At 39.6% G+C, this 19,571-nt stretch overlaps 1 protein-coding gene and 1 long non-coding RNA gene across 51 annotated transcripts in view; one reads left to right on the top strand and one right to left on the bottom strand.

The window, feature by feature from the left end:
- rims2a (regulating synaptic membrane exocytosis 2a) overlaps nucleotides 1-19,571 on the top strand; it is a 92,632-nt gene that overhangs the window by 70,394 nt on the left and 2,667 nt on the right. For 26 of the 50 annotated variants that reach the window (XM_068651986.1, XM_068651992.1, XM_068651991.1 and 23 more), the window contains 9 exons: nucleotides 2,625-2,725; nucleotides 4,639-4,805; nucleotides 5,403-5,642; nucleotides 10,656-10,900; nucleotides 12,987-13,031; nucleotides 18,759-18,900; nucleotides 19,034-19,146; nucleotides 19,243-19,344; nucleotides 19,430-19,569. In XM_068651986.1, coding sequence (XP_068508087.1) covers nucleotides 2,625-2,725; nucleotides 4,639-4,805; nucleotides 5,403-5,642; nucleotides 10,656-10,900; nucleotides 12,987-13,031; nucleotides 18,759-18,900; nucleotides 19,034-19,146; nucleotides 19,243-19,344; nucleotides 19,430-19,569 — 1,295 coding nt within the window. The other 24 variants (XM_049730742.2, XM_049730744.2, XM_049730743.2 and 21 more) reach the window with 12 other exon arrangements.
- LOC137840635 (uncharacterized) lies at nucleotides 7,041-11,252 on the bottom strand. The gene is made up of 2 exons (XR_011087455.1): nucleotides 10,991-11,252; nucleotides 7,041-10,749 (listed from the first exon to the last, which is right to left on the bottom strand). It is a non-coding gene; the product is annotated as an uncharacterized lncRNA (long non-coding RNA).

The raw sequence follows: 19,571 nt of genomic DNA, 5'->3' as shown, positions 1-19,571 counted from the left end.
TGCCCTTTCTTTTTTATGCAGCTCTGTATTTGTGTCTTGTAATTATAATTTTACATATTTTTTTCCAGACTTCACAAAGTTGACCTATAGAGGCTCAATTAACTTCTCCCCCTCCCCCCCTTCTTAACTCTCCTTCACTCCTCCAACTCCCAGAGGCCTCATGTTTCTGTCTGCGCCAGTGCATTAACATATCTTTATTATTACAGATTTTTTTTCCTTTAAAACACAGAGCCTTCCCCAATTCCCACTCCTTTCCAGTTATCTAATAATGAAAATCTCAGCTTCTACCTCAGCCTCTTACAGATTCTTATCCTCTTACAGTATTTTTGCTTTTATGTCCATGGTGGAGTTTTGTGTGTGCGTCTTTTTTTTATTTTTGTATGTGCTTTATGTTCTCCGTTGACCATTGTTTTGTCACTGTATTGTTGTATTGTGTGCCCCCCTTCCCCGAGCCTTCATCCTCTCACCCTCGCTATCCAAACAGTGGCCTTCTCGGTGGTTACAGTGGTGATGTCACATTCCCTCGAAGTTCACTCCAACCCCTTCTTGCATCCTCTCATATCCATCTTCCTCTGTCTTGTCTGTCCATTCTGGATGTGATCCCAGAAGACACTGCCCCACCAAGTTGGACGAACTCAGGTCTGTCCTTTCTTCATCATCTTCTTCCTTCTCTCATTCTGCTTGCATCATCGCCCCCACCAAATCCCCCTGGCTTACCTGTGCCACCTACTTAGACTGAATTCAGTTTTTTTTTTTTTTTTTGCTTTGTTCATTATTTGTGCTCTTGTGTGTCTTGGTCATCATGCTTGTAGCTTTTTGGCCATTTTACAATTTAGACTGTGTGGCATCAGCTAAGAAGAATCATCTTATTATCACAACAGTGTGATCCTTGTTGTCAGACACCATTCTTTTTTTTGTTAAAATAAAAGAAAGAAAAAAAACATCAAACTGAAAAAAATGTGTTGAGACACAAATTCCGCATAGAGACACTTTGGGGATCTGACAGAATTATAGTTTCATATAATCAGTGCAAAAAGTATTAACACAGTACTCCAGTTATTTATTAAAAGACAATTTATAGCATACAACTCAGTGATAGGCATCTTAACACAGATCGTAAAACAAATATAAAATACTCAGAATTACATTTATTTGCTTTACCACAGTGTTGGACACACTTGATCCGCTTGCAGGTCTGAAGACACATATTTTCTACAATTACATTTCTTTGTTATAAAAAGAACTATCTAAAAATGTATTTCAAATGCTGTAAAAGTAAACATGAAGCCAATTCTTATAAAATGTGCTTTGTAAACATGTTCACCTTTCTCTGTCCATGTGCGTGCGTGCGTGCGTGCGTGCGTGCGTGCGTGTGTGTGTGTGTGCGCGTGTGTGTGTGTGTCAGTGGGGATTTGACATGGGCTTTACATTTGCATTTATATTCTTTATTTATATATCGTTTGACTGCCCAATAAATGCAACAAATTTAGGATGTACCTCCCTCATGCTCAGTTTGCTGTGGTAGGTTGAATGAAGAAATGCATGGATGGCTTAGATGTTATTAGTATTGTTCATAATCAAATTTAGACAGTATTTGTCTTCATACTTGGACACTTTACAAGGGCTATTACCATAATTTGACCATAAGTGTCACCATAGGCACATATTCAATTATAAATATGGTTATTGTTGTAAAAGACAATATATATTTATATCGTTTGCTCATAACCCATAAATAGATTTTTTTGACTGTGTGAAAGCTTCCATGCAATTTGATTGGCTATCATTTGAGAAGTTATTGTGTAACTGATTTCAATTTTGAATCGCCGCAAAACCAGCGGCCATGACTTGCTCAGTGTCTGGCGGCCCTGAGAGAAAGTCACTTGATGTGTTCAAGGATGCTCAAATGTTGTTGCTGATCTTCAACGGATTGGAGTTTTGATTTTTAGATGATGTTGGAGAACATTGCTAAAGGCAAGGGAGGAGTTAATGGTGTCAGTAGGGCAGAGGAGATGGATCCAGTGGGCAGGTGGGTGATTTCATACCAGAAAGAAGTTTGGAGAGGGCAGCTGCCGTTTTGAGTGAGAAGAATGAGAGGCGCTGGGTGGGAAGGTGCATGCTCCTTTCAGGGGTGATGGCAGAAGACGTAACTAGTTGGTTCTTGATGTTAACATTTTTTTAAAAAATCAAATGAATGAATTAATTACTCGTAACACATTTTGAACAGAACAAGAATAGCTGGATAACAATACCAATTTGTTTGTTAGAGAATGATGCCCTCAATTGATTGAAATTATTGCAACATGAAGATACAATTAACAACATTAAAAATTTGATTTTATCAAGTGTCTAATGTAAACATGAAGTAATTCACCATTATTTTCCATAAACACTGAAATTATGACTACAGAAGAATTTGAACTGTGTTACAAAGTTTGTTTTTTTTACTCACTCATTTGATTTCCAAGCTGACCATTCACTTTTCTGCCATTTGACTGGTCCTGTTCATAGCTCATGACTCATAGCACAGCAGAACCTTGTCACCCATCACTGCAGTGTTTACCGCCACCATGTTTTCTTACTCATTATTGACCTCCATATGACAACTGTAATTATCTGCTCAGGTATTGACATGGAGGAGAGGACCAGGCAGATGAAGATGAAAATGAACAAGTACAAGCAGGGAGCTGGCTCTGATTCACGGCTGGAGCAGGACTACCACAAGGTAAAAACATGTCCATACACCGTATCAACATGTTAATGAGATTTGTGGGCATAATATTCACCTCTGCTTTGCACACTTAACAACTACACAATAGTGTGGATCTATATCATACCAGACCGTATAACGGCAATACAATATGGGTTCTCACATGGGAACTGGTTGAGCATACTTCCATGCACCTTCTAGTACCCCACTGAAGTATAGTGTATAAGTATAGCTGCTCTGCTGTTTCATGGCCAAGATGAAAATGATACTGATCTTCCAGAATGTGTGGTTCAATTTCTCCTTAACCCCATCAATATGTGGCCTGCACTTATGGACACCCTTATAGGCAATCCATGAGGAGAATTAAATCCCAATCGCTAAGAACCACTCAGGTTAATGTTAACTGTTGGCCTTCTTGGTCTCACCATCGTTGCCCACATGGGAGTCCCCAGCGGGAATGCTCCCAGAACCACTGCCAAGGACTCCAAAAAGCGTGACGACTGAGCTGCTGTTTGGTGTATAAGCTGCCAGCATTACTCTATCATACTCATGTTTGTAGGTAACACAGGACAACTCCAAACTTGAAGAGAGTTCAACCCTTCTCAAGTGGCCTAGTTCTAAAGCCCGAGCTGTGTGTCGAGGCAGGCCGACTATATCTAGCTGGAGCCTCTTGACCTTGCATATGAGCTCCTTGTCAGAGAGGGAACGTTCCACGTCCCTTGAGCCAGCTGGTTCAACTGTTGTAAAATAAAGGAACGTGACTTCGACAGTTTGCAGAGTCAAGTGTTTACTACTCTGGAGTGATCATAGACATGTTTAGGAGGCTTGACCACAGCCTGCCGTCTCCCAAAGTGTAGCTGCCCAGCTTTCCTTTTATGTCTGTGTTATGAACACCCTCACTTTCAACGCAGTAAGCGTGCTGTAAAAAGCAGATCACCTTATGAATTGTTTGTTGAGTAATATACTTCTCGGAAGCTCCATTGGCAAACAACATTCCGCATTTCTAAAGAAGACTTGCCAGTACTTACTCTTAGTCACACTCAACACTAAATTCTACTATTAACATTCCTCAAAGACCGTGTTAGTGATATTATCAAATGCACACACACTTGGGTAGCATTCCAAAAACATACATGTTACATTAACTGAAGAGTAACACTCCAAAGCTCCTTGTTGAAGATGAACTCGGGTTCACTGTATCCTCCTCGGTAGAGGAGCTTCCATTGGCATCACCCACAGTACGCTATACTGCTTTCATTCACACCTCAAAGACAAAACTCAGGTTATTCAGCTCGTCATTTTCATCACTAAAGGTATGCCCTAAGGCTCTGTCCTGGCGCTTCTGCTTTTCAACAATTACCTCTCCCTAGGCCCCATGGAAACCACTCTCCTCCCTAGGTCTATACTAACTATATATTTGTATTTTGACTTCCTTTATAACATAAGCAGACAAATATTAGAGCCATTAGTCTCGTGTATCTTATGCTGTGTTTATGGAATTGAATTTATTCTGCTTTTAAACTTCCAGGAACACCATGAGCTTATTTTTTTCATTGTTTGTTTATTTTAATGAAATTTGTCAAATAATTTCCATTCTGATAAACTTTAAGTGCAGACGATAAGTAATCACAGTATTCATACAATAAATCTTTTTTTATTTTTTATTTACCGCGACAAGCAGTATAGAAAATGGATGAATGGTTCAACATTAGAATAGTATTGAGTTGAGTGTTTACTTCCGCTGTTTTGTTATTCCCCCACCCGCTCTGCTTGACAATATCATTCTTCTTTCTGCTCATGGTGTATGTTTTTCTTTCCCTGCAGCTTGGTAGCTGCCCTTCAAAAAGAAAACTATGTACTTGGAAAACCTTAGAAATGTTTCCATTCAAACAACAAAAGAACTACAACCTGTTTTCTGCTCTTTTCAGCATTCCAGTAGAGATCCAAGGGGTTCAGATAACCTGTCGGCAAAGTCATCAGACAGTGATGTTAGCGACGTGTCCGCTGTGTCGAGAACCAGTAGCGCCTCTCGGTTCAGCAGCACGAGCTACATGTCTGTCCAGTCTGAAAGACCGCAAGGAAATCGCAAGATCCGGTAAGCTGACCTCAACTTTAAGGGAAGAGTGATTTTTCTTTTTTGCACTATAAACCCAAGATGCTCTTTTCACAAGTGGACAAACTCCCCACAGCTAAAATCTTTTATTCCTGTGTATGTTCCCACGTACAGACATTTTCAACAGTGGAATTGTTTGTACCTGGTTGAGCCTCAAGAGGAAAATGCACCAGATAGCACTGTGTCATTTTCTCACCCCCAATGAGTTCAGGTTTGGCTCTGTTGTAGACAAATCTTGAACCAAACAGTTGAACTCTGCTGCTTTTAAGCTGTGGGAGAAGCTTGTCCACAACTGGTCTTGACTTCTGAGATAATCAGAAGACATTGCATCATTTTGGTGCTTCTTGTATCAGATTAAGAAATAAAAAAAATAATAATAATAATAATCATCATCTTGCATGATACTTCGCAGTAGTTCTACATTTCTGTCTTCTGTTATTGCTCTGTCTGCTTTTGATTTTGGCTGCATTGTTTCCTCGTGTTTGGCTTTATTTTTGTCACTTGACACTTCTCATGCTTTTGTTTGGTTTTCTTTCTGCTGTGCATGTGCTGCTGTCTTGCTTCTGCCTACATCTACAGCCATTTGCGATCAAGGAGCCAGTCGCGGGAGGGGGATGAGCATTTAGTTGATGTGCTAGAAGAGGAAGAGACAGGCAGGAGACGTGGAGGTGAAGGGACAAGGGTCAATAAAGACGGGCTCGTGCAGGGAGAGAGTAAGGGATCAGGGAATAAAGTAGACAAAGACAAGCGGCAGCATGAAGAAATGCTGATGAAGGAAGACGACTTGCACCAGAGGAGTATCTCAGAGACTGACCTCAGGTAATAAGCTTGGCAGCCTCGAACTGCAAACTCCTACTATTCAATATCAACCTCAGTTTGCCCTGTTGCCCATTTACTTTTATGTGAAGGATCAGCATTGTGCATGCTTCCTTAACGGTGTTGAAGCAAACACCAGCATTTACAAAAAAGAAAAACATTACGAGACAAGCACAGAGAAACCAAGAGAGCACTCTCAGATCAATCAATTGATTGAAAAATCTAAAATAGATACAGTACATATCGATGCAGAGAGTTGAGCTAGCTTTAGGTCTATCTATTTTAAATTTTTTAGCTCTCTGCACGTTGCATTTTAAACCCATACACATTTTTTTCGGCCAAATTACAAATGGGAACATTTCACTAATTCTTAAACAATCTCCTTGAAATTATTTTTTTATGTGTCAGAGCAAGGGCTCTAGTTATTTTGAGTAGAGTACAATCAACGATGGTCCCTTTATTCTAACCGCATGAGAGTATTCCTATTTGACAGAAATAAAAAGTCAAGACCAAATCAGGGCACGTGTATTTATAGTTCGAGAGAAAGGCTACGCTGTCCCAACTATGAAGTGGAATTCACAGCAGGTGCCAAGTCGGTTCTACTTATCAACACAGTAATCCTCAGTATCTCTTTGGGCTTAAACAAAACAAATTACAATAAAAGCAAGGCCCCCTATTAAGGCCTTTACATGGCACCTATGTAAGACACGCTGACTGCAAAACACATTTCGGAAAGAAAGATGCAGATCAAAGTAGATACAACGTTTTCCTATATTCAGGTTAAATGTAAATGAGCACCCAGGAATATAGACAGCTATAATTTGTTTTTACTTGATGGCTGCACTGTGTTGCTTCACTGTGTGTCTGTGCTGCTCAGTGTCGTGTCAGTGTTTTGTCCTAATCCCTCAGTGTTATTTTGTGCCTGATACTTTCATTTTCCACAACATTCCACAACTTTCCCTCGATTCACCCCAACCTTATTTCCAGCAATGCTACCACCATTATTATTGCCCATCAGTTCACTTTCAGGAAAGAGCAAAATATTTTTGAAGACATATTTAGGCAAATATACATAAGTAAATAATTCCAGAGCTTTAGTCACACCATTTTATTTTCAAACATAATTTTAAAACTTTGCTGAAGGGGCGGGACGATCACGGAAGTCCCGGTTCAAGATGGCGGCGACTCTACCCATCGCTCCAATTCGCTCTCCAAGTCCAGGTTCCAACTCATGTTATACTTTATACCATATATATGGTCAGCACTATCACCACTTCTTGTGGCGAGGAACACATGATTTCACAAAACTGAAAACAACAAAATGACCCAGATATATGCTGGTGTTTCCCAACGATATTTACCAAACTGTTTTGGTACAGATTCATTTGCAAAGCCATCATGGTTTTCGATAAGGAGCAAAAATTATGTTATAAAAAAACTATCACATTTAGTAATTTTCTGGACTCTTAATCCATTTATTAAACCTTTGTAGTATTTGGCCCCAACTCTGCACAGGGCAAAAGAACCAACTTGGGTGGTCCACCATATGCTATCCCACACTCACATTAGCCTACACACTGAACTAACTTACTTTAGGCACAAAATTATATTTTACTCCACCACAGTCGGAAGATTAATTTTTCAATCACTGGAATTAGCCACTTAAATGAAGCTGCAGGTTGCCTAAAATGATCAAATGTTTGTTCATTGCTCATCCGTGCACAAACCATGAAAGCACTGAAGCAGAGTGATTCAACAGAAACATCGCTACAAGGTACATTTACTTGTGACTCATCCCCTATGTATTCAGGTCACAGTGTAAATACACATCTACTGCGCATTAAATGGGCCTGCTAACATTGGCTTGGTGGGCAAACATCACAAAAGCCAAATGTGTTTTTAGTCTCATGAGAACTTCTGTTTCACAGAAACACAAAATACACTTGCACACATTTCCACTCACACAGTTTTGTTGTGTCCCGTTGACTACTCGTTGAATTTCAGTTTCCATTAATGCATTTAGAGCTCGCATCTCTTCTTCAAATATGGTTCACCAGTATTGTTGCCTTGGTAACTGTTCATTCATGGAAGAGTAGAGACCAGTGTTTTCAAGGGCAGAGACTTGGCATCACTTAAAGGGAGGAGAAAATATTTGCTTAAACCCTTGTCCATCCACACCATTTCAACAACAACTTGTCTAATGGCCAAAGGAGAATTTATATTTCTGGGGTGAATTATTTTAAAAAGAATTAGACTTTCATTTGACTTGATTTGTTTACAAGCAATCGTGCCTGTTTGATTAGTTTAAGAGTATATCAGATTACAAGGCCATGTGTCTTTATCTGCTTCACTAGATTAATAAAGGGTGACAAATAGTCCATTACTTATAGATTGTTAATTTTGAGAAGATGATTTTTGGAAAAGATTGTTGGTCTTCTTTACCTTTTTTACTGCAGTTCTTCAGTGTATCGGTACATCCAGTATGAAGATTTCCATGTATAACTAAAGTTTTATCTTGGAAATATTTTGATGATATTGCATGTTAGAGTATCTGCATAAACAGGATCATTATGTTCCCTGGCTGCATAGAAAGTCTGAAACCTCAAGGCAGGCCAACATTTTCAAGCAGGCACGTTTACCATTTGATGTGCCAAAGCGTTCATAGAGGAAATGGAACTGTAATAGGAGTAGGAGTCTTTTTTTTTTTTTTACTTATGTATCTTGATGGGAGATTAAGTTTTTCTATATCAGACTAAGGTATTATTAAATCATTATCTAAATTTTGCGACTTACTGAGACATTATTGTGCCATTAAGAAATTTGGAGGGGAAACAAATCATCACACATCTTGTATTCAGTTTAAGTGTCAGATCTACTTGTGCATGGGCAAAATATAGCTTGTGTTGTCCAAGAATAAAATTAAGGGGTTTATGCCCCAGACTTTGGTTTTAAGGACTGAACCATCTTGGGCTCTTTGAGGCTGTTTAGAGGGCTTTGTTCTTTGAATGGGAGGCACACAGAGGTATGGAAAATAAATCAAACATTTAAATAACTTAGAGGAAGACGATGACAGAATAAGTTGTGTTTTGTTTTATAAACTTGCCCTGAAGGCGTAGCAGCTGAATGTAAATCTTTATGCCTATTCTGCGTAATGTGTTTCAGAAAGTTGGTGCAGTACTGCTATGAGGCTATATTCAAAATTCATATTGCATTCAAATTATTATTAAATGTGAGTCAGCACACACCCGCCACTGATTCATCAAATGCAATTTAGTTGCTCTACTAGGCTTTTCTTGACTTAAAAACTTTTTTTTTTCTTTACAACAGATACCTGTATGTTTGTGCTAACAGTGATTGATATTTCAAACAGTTTATAATTCCCCCCACCCTGTGTAAATAAAGTTCCAGCTGACAAAAATAACAATCCCAAAGCATAATGATGCCACCATGCATCACTGTTTTTGGAATTATGCACAAAAATTTTAACCCTGGGAGAATATAAAACAGTGTAACCACATTATTTCAGTTGTTTATTTTTACTTAGTCTCGCGAAAGAGTTTTCTTAAATCACATGGTTGAAAACATTTATCTTGTTCTATTTTTCATATCCCAAAATAGTGGCATTTGAACAGTGGTCGTAAACACGTTTTATATCCACTGTATATAAATGATGGTGTGATAGTGTGTCCTGTTTTATTCAACCACTAAGTATTTTTCATGGCTGTGTGCTTGAAAGTTTCTGAACGTGCTGCAGAGCCATGTTAGCCTTTGCCAATGCCCTGAAATCTCTTCGCTGTATTAACTAATCCAAAGCACTGTGGCATTGCAAGTATTCACTATTTATGTATAGAGATAGACTGATCCACAGCAGAGCCCATCTGCACGGGCACCGACATAAACACTTTTAAAATGCCGAGTGAGTCACTCAGTTGTCCACACTGTGGACATCTGTTTTACTTTACCAAAAAACAGGAAATCAAATGAGATCTAAAAAGAGACAATCTTCAATGCTAGTCTACATAGTTCCACAGACATGATCCTTTTCCAGTTTGAATTGTCTGAACAAGCCCATACATATTATATATGTAAGTGAGCAGATATTGCAGAGCCCAGTTTGAGTAACTGATACAATCGAAAACCACAAACCAAATGTGAGTCCTTGAATTCTCTTCAAAAGAGTAAAACATAATGAATTTTGATCAGTAGATCAAGGGTTCCATAGTCATCTCATCAGCGGTGCAAACCCCATGACACAAAATATAATTTGTCTTTTAAAGATAACATAAGTGGATGAGCTAAAATAAGATCTTAATTTGGGCTATGGCCTAGATAGGAAGCACTCGACTTGAGAATTAACTCTCATGGCAGTCCAAAGTGAGAATTTATGTAAGGTATGACAGGAGATGCAAAATAGGGATTGTTTCATTTCTACCTTTATGACGTGTGGATAAAGTGGGGGTCTTGTATACTGTAAACAGTTAGTCAGGTAAACCACATGATATTGCTACAGATTTTTCAAAACGCTCTAAAGACATTTTAGGCTTTTAAAAGCTAAGAGCAACTGACAACCCACTAACCACAAACTTTACTCAGCGGTTGCCCTAAATCATTTATATTACAATCATATCACATCATATTCTTTGAATCTTAGATGTAAAAATAAACTAATAGCCTCCCAAATGTCCAGCCCACAATATGTGGTTGAAAATGATAATAAATGCAAAATTCACTCTACACAGGCAGCCTTTTAGCAAACAGATACACTCTGAGCCCGTAAGTCATCTATATTGTAAGTCATGAATTCTTGTACCTGAACTCTCTCCTTTTCTCCTTTTTATCCCACCCCCATCTCCTCTCACTTTCCTGTCTCCATCCTTTCTGCTTCCATCCTTTCCTTCACTTTCTGTCTCTCTCCTCTCTTATTGCATCCTTTCCGCTGGCCTCTTCCTGTCCTTTGGCCTGTTCTCTCTTTTCTGTTCTCTCCTGCCTCCCCCTGTCAATGGTGGTGGCTGACAGTGACTTTGCATCCAAAATGAAAAACAGGCAGATGGGCTCGTCGGGCGGCGTGAACATGACGAAGAGCACCAGCATCAGCGGTGACATGTGTAACCTGGAAAAGACAGACGGCAGCCAGTCAGACACAGCAGTCGGCACGGTAGGAACCGACGACAAGAAGAGGCGCTCCAGCATCGGTGCCAAAATGCAGGCCATGGTTGGCATGTCACGCAAGAGCCGGAGCACCTCACAACTCAGCCAAACAGGTAGGGCACCGTGCTGACCAACAGCATCTCTACCTACGTGCATCTGTCCTGTGGCCTTCTTGTCTCTCTTACATTGATCTCTGTACTCACTTTTTATTCAGCATGTCCTTTCCCAACCTTTTTACTTAGACAGGCTTTGGACTTGGCACAGGCGAGATGAAGCCAACGTGACTTTTTCCTCATTTCTTCCTCTTTCCTCTAGGCTATGTCAACTCCTGGAAATTCCTCTCCCGTTTCCTCATTGCATGTTGTTATTATAAGTCTTATTCCGTTACTGCTTCAGAGTTTCATGAATTATTCTGCTTCTGCTGCTGCTGCTTCTACAATAATCGTTTTGCTGTTTTATTTTGGAATATGTGTCACAGCTGTTAGAGCTTTGTGGTGTTGCCAAGTTCCTGACATTTCTGTCAGTCATCTGATTCTCATTTGAATATGCCTGGTGGTGTTTTTGAACGCTGCCTCATATTGCTCGTGTGTTTCAGTGTAAATGAAAGAATGTGTTCTGGTAACATTTTGCACAAAAAAAAAATTATAATTATTAAGATTTCTCAATTATTTTTTTTTTTACTTTTTTCCATTTGGAACTAGTTCTGTTCTATGAGTTATTGCTATTCTGTATAAATAAAACGTGGTCAGGCAATAATAGTGGAATAGTGGCTAGAACTGACATTAGGAATTCCGGTGGAATTAATGTAAAATTCCTGACTTGTGTTTAGTTTCTTTTTTGTTTGTTTTATTGAAGCAATTGGGGCTTACTAGATTTCATGACTTGGCAGCACCCAACAAAGGTTGCTGCCTAAATGCCTGCTGAATAAATCAAGAGTATGTAAACAACAGTAAGAGAGGAGGTGTAGTTCCAGGACTCCTTTGAACTCAGATAGAATGATGTTCTCCAGACGAGTGAAGGTTGGTACATTGAAAACGTGTGCAACAACAACAGCGATGGTTAGAGGTTCAAATTAGGGTTAGGGTTTCAAAATAGGGTTAGGATTTCAACCTTGGGTTTAAAACTAGGGTCAGGATTTCAAACTGGGGTTAGGGTTTTAACCTAGGGTTTCAAACTAGGGTTAGAGTTTCCAACTAGGGTTTAAAACTCGGGTCAGGGTTTCAAACTAGGGTTAGGGTCTCAAACTAGGGTTAGGGTTTCAACCTAGGGGTAAATGTTTCAAATTTTCTGTTGTGTTTTCAAAGCATTTTCTTTGGCCAGAAAAGGATATGGTGGAGGAAATCCACTTTGGGCTCAATCGTATGATGTCCACGTTTACGACATAACGAAGTCGAGACATACCGTGCTTTCACATAGTGATAGTTGTAAATGTGATATGAGTAAGCATGATAACTACTTGTTGAAAATGTGAACTTTGTGGTTATAGTGCTCTTGTGAGTTTGAGAAGGCACCAGGGATTATTGTGCCTGACCATTTATTGTTTGTGGATGAGGAGAAGGATTTTAAATTGGTTTCTGAATGTCTAAGGATGCCAGTGTTGTTAAGGTATCACTGGAGAAGCACGTTTTGTCCGCAATCTAGTCTGCAGCATTATTCTTTGTTCTTAGTTTTTGTTTTTGCACCACGTGTAGTGATGCCCATTGGCAGCGGTGAGCTAACCGAGACGAGTTGTGTTTAAACCACCTTTTCTAGGTCCGTCTCCATGTGGAGCAAGCAGAGCTATCCCTAAACAGGGCTGCAGGGTCACCCAGGGCCCTGCCGGACGATGCTGGAGTGATGATGACATAGTTGCATAAAGGCCCATTTCCAGCAACCATCCCTCCAGTGTTCTAATGGTCCACTTTGTTTTCTAATTGTGTTAGAAGGCTAATGGATAATTAGAAACCCCTGAAAATCTTTGTGCAATTATGTTATCTTGGAAAATACTAAATTGTCCGGGTAACCCCAAACTTTTAAACGTGTAATTTATGCTCCAATTACATTCATACAAACAGTGCAAAGCGGATCAATAGAGTGGTTTAGTTTTTGGCAACCCATTTCAACTAGACCAAGTTTTCATTTGTCATTTATTTGTTTGTAACCCCCAAAGGAAAATTCCATTCACAATAATCATACATATATTTCTTTCATACCATACAGAGAAGCAGACCAAACACATGCAGACTTTCAGGAAGAGCTGTCAAGGTAATGCCATGCACAAGCGGTACTGTCCACTAGAACTTTGAGAGAGAGCGGGGCCTTGTTTTACATTAAGTCATATTTAGATTGACCAACACAGAAGAGGATAAAATAAAAAATTAAAAAATAACACTCACCATTTTGCTGAATGTAGTTGTAAATTCTTAACAATATTTATAATATCAACAAATTAGTATTTATACTAACAAATGTTGGATATCATTGTGGAATTAAACCAAGGCCTAGTGCAATGCACTTGAGCCAGGCTATACCCTGACTACCAGGCCAACATGCTTGTGAACTTCCAATTTTATATTTTTAGACTCCTAGCCACAGACAAAAAAAAGACTTCCTCTATTTTCTTCCAAAAGCTGTCAGTTAGTGAGGAAGCTTGATGAGACATGACTTAAAGAAAATGGTAAAATCAGGTTTACTGTAATGCTGCTACATACAATAGTTTCTTTTTCAATATGGTAACCTGACATTATTTATCCCTCTAGAAGTGCAGTGATTTATTGAAAGTATTGGATTAATCAATAAAAATGTTGATCATCATTTAAATGTTTATAAACCTTATTTCATTCAGAATTGTCAAAATCTGTGAAACTCTCGACAGTAACCATCCTCTGATTGGTATAGTCATCCATGAGAGCATGAATGAATGAACGAGCCATACTCGATGTAAACTTTCTGCTCAAACTTCAATAACTTATTTAGCCTTATGCTGTCAATGAAGGTTATTTTATTTTGCAGTGCCATATGTCAGTGATATAATGTAAAGGAGTCTTCATATGAATGTCGGTAATAGTACAAGTCATGTTTTAACTGCAAGTCTCTGTGTTTAAGCGCACGTTTGTGCGTGTCTGGCTGATATCACTACAGTGTGTTGTGTTTAAAGTGCCCAGGTCCAGACTTGCTTTGTGACGCTCAGGCTAGTCTCCGGCCTCATCAATCACAATGAGGGCCCCTCTGCGCTTCTGGGATATTGCGCTCTTCTTCGGTTGTGGTAGAACGGACAGAATTTTTCAGATTCCCATCATCTGAGGTGCTTATGATTTCCTGTTATGTTGTCGCTGTCCTTTTGGTCTTGACTGGGACCACGTCACAGTCTATGCTTTAATGGTAGTCTCTAGTCATCATGCTTTGGTGTAACCTAAAAACTTTTTGTGGGTGAGAGGCAAACAAGGACTTTTTCCTTTGAACAGTAGATGAAAATCTTAAACCTAAGTTAAAGAAAAATAACCTATGAGGTTTCAGCAACACGTCAATTAACATTCTGTCTCTGTTAAAATGATCTGGTGATTAGCGTTAGAAACACTTTAAAAACAACATTACAATATTAGGCAAAGGAATTGTTAACTGTAGATCTTAATGAGGACATTACATCTCTTTGCACTTCATATTTGCAGCAGTTCTAATTAACTCGTAAATCATTAACACATCACGCTCAGTACGTGTTCTATTGGAACGTTTGTGAAGCTCATTTCTTCTTCTGCCCAGGTACAGTATGTGGGTGGGTACAAATATACTTCACAAGTGTAAAAGTTAAAACATCACGTGCTGAATGTTTTGCTTAAGCATTGCCATCTACAGTTGCCACGTGTCCTTTGACGCATTTGGCAGAGCAGAGTGAGACAGCTGGGAGACTAATTGTTGTATCTTTCTTGCTTGACTTGGATCATGACTTTGTTCTCACTTGTGTTGGAACCGCATATTGCCCCTATTTCTTTCATTCCCTAATTTCAGTGACGATTGTAATTTCATTAAATTCTGACCTAATATACTTCTTAATTAAATACATTAACCACAATTATCAGAAGGAGAAACTCAGAGCAAACTTATATAAAACAATGTAAAAGGAAAAGTTGAAAGGTCCAGGACTTGACAGGAATTGGCAGGTCCATTTAAATTAAACACAATAATAAAAACTTTAGTCACAGGTTTAAAACCCACCATAACTGATAGTATTGGAACAGTGAGCCCAATTTCTAGTTGGCCAATTTCTGGAGACTTAAAAACATTTGATTGACATCAAGTGATCAATAGTGCAGCTTTCTATTTGCATTTCTATTTGTATTTCTATTTGAATTGGTTTCACAACTTTGAAGTTAGCACCATTTGTTTTGACCCACCCATTTTCCCACGTGAGCAAAAGTGTTAGAATGTGACTAGTGTGTTTTGTTGTCTAGATGTTCCCTATTTTATTGATCATCTAAATATTTTGTTCTTTAATTTTTATGTGATTTGGGCTTCGCCTAAGAAAAGAGGGAATAATACTCAAGGCCAATACAAGCCACATGGAATTTTGTGAAAAAATAAAACACCGATGAAGGAAAACAACATCCACTGACAAGAAAATCATGCTGGACTCTGAAAGACCCTAAAACAGCTGCTATTGATACAAGCAAGCAATCATCATCAGGGCATAAACCAAAGTACTAGAGTTTGCTTTGTGGCAAAGTTGATGAGGTGATGATTAACCGTCAACAAAGTGATGGCAAAGCTAAATTTGAGAGAAAGCAAGAGCTGCTCATGATCCCAAACAAGCTCATCGGTGAAAGATGTGAGATTAACTGTTTCCAACCACCAAAGAAACCTAAGGACCAACCGACGTGTTGAGCTAGGAAGCAAGTGGATAGGCCTTCACAAGAAAAGTGCAAGAAATGAAGCCATTAAATATGACCCAATTACTGTTCTTATAATGTTCTCTGTTTTGTCCAACTTACCGCAGATGTGAAAGTGTCACATTACTGTTGGCTGTGCTGACCTAGATGAAACCTTAAGTGGTACACTTGTGGAAATAGGTTGCTGCATCTCAGTGAGGACAACTTTTGCACCACTGCTCATGCTGCAAGGAGCTATGTGTTATTGTGCCATATAGTCAAAGGTGTTTCGCATTTTCATATGCAGCACCGCATTGCCGTTGCAGTGAGCATGTGAATATTTTTGCTCACGTGTGATTGTGGCCATTTAGCAAGTGCTTGATGGTTTGGCTCTCTAAACTGCAAGATATTGAAGCATTTGTCCTTGGGGTGTCAGCTATTTAATTTACATGCACTCCTTCCATTGTATAAATGCAAAAGTTAGGGCTTTTTTTGGAGGGAGGGGTCAAGATGTATGAATCCAGACCAGTGTGTTAAACAGACCACAGGGGAAGTATATTCACACTAATGTAAACAGAGAATGAGAGAGGTTTTTTTTGCGGGTTTGTGGTTTACAATCAATGAAGAGAAACTGAAGAGCCTATTGATGAATGGAAAATGACGTTTTTAGGTTGAGCATGTGAATGTGATCATCTCATTTTTAATTCCCCCCCCCCAAGTCAACACAGCTGTGTTATGGTAGAAATGGTAGGGAGGACAATAAAAGGAGCCCGACCTGGCACGTGCAGTTGGAGTGGCTGCTACGTGGCTGAAGCCGACTCACACGTAGCAAAGCAGCAAAGCAGCAAGCTGGCAGACGGAATGACAGCTTGTTTTCACTGGCCTCTGTGGATAGCATGGGGATCTGAGGGGATTGTGATACCGGGGATGGAAAAGGAATATGGATGTAAATACCAATGATGAATAATGCAAAAAAGCAAAAAAGGTGAGCAGAGGGAAATAATTAGTCAATGAAGAATGCAAGGTTTTATATTGGGGGGGCAATGAGTAGGGAGGTGTCTCCATATCTCTGGGTAGAGCTTCTTTGCCCATACTGTCATCTGAGGTTTAAGAAGGCTGGCCCTCTGATTGGTGGAGCGAGAATCAGCTCCCTTCCCTCCCCCCAGAAAAAAGAGGTGCTACAAGCAGCTTCAGGCACAGTCGAAGTCGCAGCTACTGAGGCAACATCCACATCTCTCTAGACAGACTAGCAAACGGCCAAGATTCATTTGCCAAATTCAATTTTGAAGCGTGACCTATTGATCAATCCAATCACCGCATTGAGGACGAGTGCAAGTCACTATGGGCAGGCAGGGGCACGAGTCCTCTGCTTCAGCTGCTGGGATGCGTATCCAACGCTCTCAGAGTAAGATGAGCTTGTCTGCATCGTTTGAAGCGTTGGCAGTCTACTTCCCCTGCATGAACTCCTTTGACGAAGACGATGGAGGTAAGACGACACTGAGGGATGCTGTGCTTTAGGAAGAGAAGCATGTGGGATTAGCCGATTGTGCTTCAATTAACGTTGTGCCACGGTTGTGCCAACATGCAATTCTGTTTGTCAACAAGGCTGTCAATCTGTCATAAAATAGGCAAACGATTTAGTTCATGTGATGAGTGATTGCTTATATTTTACTGTGTTGTAGAGATCCTACCATAATATGTTGAATTTATACTTTTCACATTTGAAGTATTTATAATGAAGAACACACACAGGAAGAAATTAATTCAGCAATGTGACATTGGCTTTTTCATCCACGTTACACATTGTCAAATCCGGTAAATTTCTAATTCCCATGCCAGTCATGTACAGGACTTATAAAAATGTCGGCTCCATTCTCCCTTTTAAAGTGTGCTGCGGAAAACAATGAAAAAAGCTGTAGCGACGTCTTGCTGTGTCATCGAACTGCAGGTTTATCAAACAACAGTAAAGACAGTATATGTGTATGCTGGGAGACCAAAAACATTTAGCATTCAGCTTTCACAACTTTCTAACTAAAGCTTTCTTATATTAGCTTCAATTTATATCCAATGTTGCTGTTTACCATGTTTTACTTGTGGTCTAGTACACAAAAATAATTACAAGCAGTATAATTCCTACCAATTATTGGGACCCTTTTCGAGCATGTATCGAAAAATATATTTTTTATATGACCTTTATATTTTGGCGCTGGTAGTTAGCCTACTTGTGCTTTGTTTAATATTCACATATTTATGTCAAAGGGGACTTCTGGACACTATACTTTGTTGTCTAATTTATTTTATTTGTTCAGAGTGAGTATGTTTGAAAAGCAACAATTTGCAAGCTACTTAATTCTTGTTGTTGTATTGTGCAGCTATATGGTTAGGAGTATTTTTCCATCCTCTTTTTTTTGCTTGTATTTTGTAAGCACAGTAAATGCTGAGAAACATTGCCGTGACGTAGCAATTCAGATAGGGAATCCTACGAAGCACCTGGACAAATATGTCAGCAGGAATATTACCAGTTCAAAATAGTACTCCGTGATGACGTGCAGCCAGACGTCATTCAGTTTCTGTCACCGTTGTTCCCATTGAAAGCTGCAGATGAAGAGGCAAGCTGGATCGCTGAGATTTCAAAGCTAAATGGTTTCACATCTGTTTCGTCGCATGCCGAATGCTGTATGTAGATCATGTCGGACTAGTAGATAAAAGGCCTATTCTGAGATGAAAAGATAGACAATAACACGCTTTACTATGTATGTGATCACTATCATACTGCGTATCCCACACTGGGCAACTGACTTGCAGCACTCCATATTGAGCTATATTCTTATCTCAGGCCACATTTGTTAGTGAATCATTGATCATTGTAATGTACTTCGTTTAGTTGCGGTACGTCTGACATAGGTGCATCCATGCAGGCTGGGAGATGTGAGCATGTGAGCAGGCTGATGGAAGCAGTCAGCTGTCATGTTTGATCAGCCAGATGAGACAGATGTTGGATATTCGTAGATGGAAGCTTCAATATTGTCCGGTGTGACATGAACTAACAGGAAAAAAAATGTTTAATATTCAATGCCAAAAATGACCGAGTCTTTCTTTCTCTTGTGTTTTTCCTATATGATGTGCACAGAAGCAGGTGGCAAGAAATTGCGCAGCACTATCCAAAGGAGCACAGAGACAGGCTTGGCAGTGGAAATGAGGAGCAGGATGACCCGTCAGGCCAGCCGAGAATCCACAGACGGCAGTATGAACAGCTACAGCTCCGAGGGAAAGTAAGCAGACAAAGCCTTCAAAGATTTCCTTTTTTTTTTTTATCTTCCTAACTTAATCCAGCTGCTTAGCTCATATTATTTGACATGGATGCAGGTTTGTCTCCATGGTAACAAGTGTTTTTTTGTGCTCCAGTCTCATCTTCCCTGGTGTGAGGCTTTCTTCAGAAGCCCAGTTCAGTGACTTTCTGGATGGGCTCGGGCCCGCCCAGCTCGTCGGACGACAGACGCTGGCTACACCACCAATGGGTAAGAATGTCTTTTGCTTGGAAGCCTAAAAACATTGTCATTTCCTGCTCCTCGTTCTTTTATCCCTCCTTAAATTAAAAATATAAATGTTTTTAGGTGACATCCAAATTGGCATGGTGGAGAAGAAAGGAGCACTAGAGGTGGAAGTCATAAGAGCTCGTGGCCTTGTGGGAAAACCAAGTTCCAAGGCACTGCCAGGTTAATAACAGGCCTTTTCACATGAAAGGCATCATGTTGACAAATAATGATGACATTTTACTTGATATGTTTTATTTTCTCCTAGCACCCTATGTTAAGGTCTATCTTTTGGAAAATGGAGTCTGCATAGCCAAAAAGAAAACAAAAGTAGCAAGAAAAACCTTGGATCCTCTTTACCAGCAGCAACTGCCGTTTGAGGAGAGCCCTGGAGGGAAAGTTTTACAGGT

This window comes from Syngnathus scovelli, chromosome 9 (assembly GCF_024217435.2).
Source record: "Syngnathus scovelli strain Florida chromosome 9, RoL_Ssco_1.2, whole genome shotgun sequence".
Lineage (NCBI taxonomy): Eukaryota > Metazoa > Chordata > Actinopteri > Syngnathiformes > Syngnathidae > Syngnathus > Syngnathus scovelli.
This window is presented reverse-complemented; position numbering and strand designations above follow the sequence as displayed.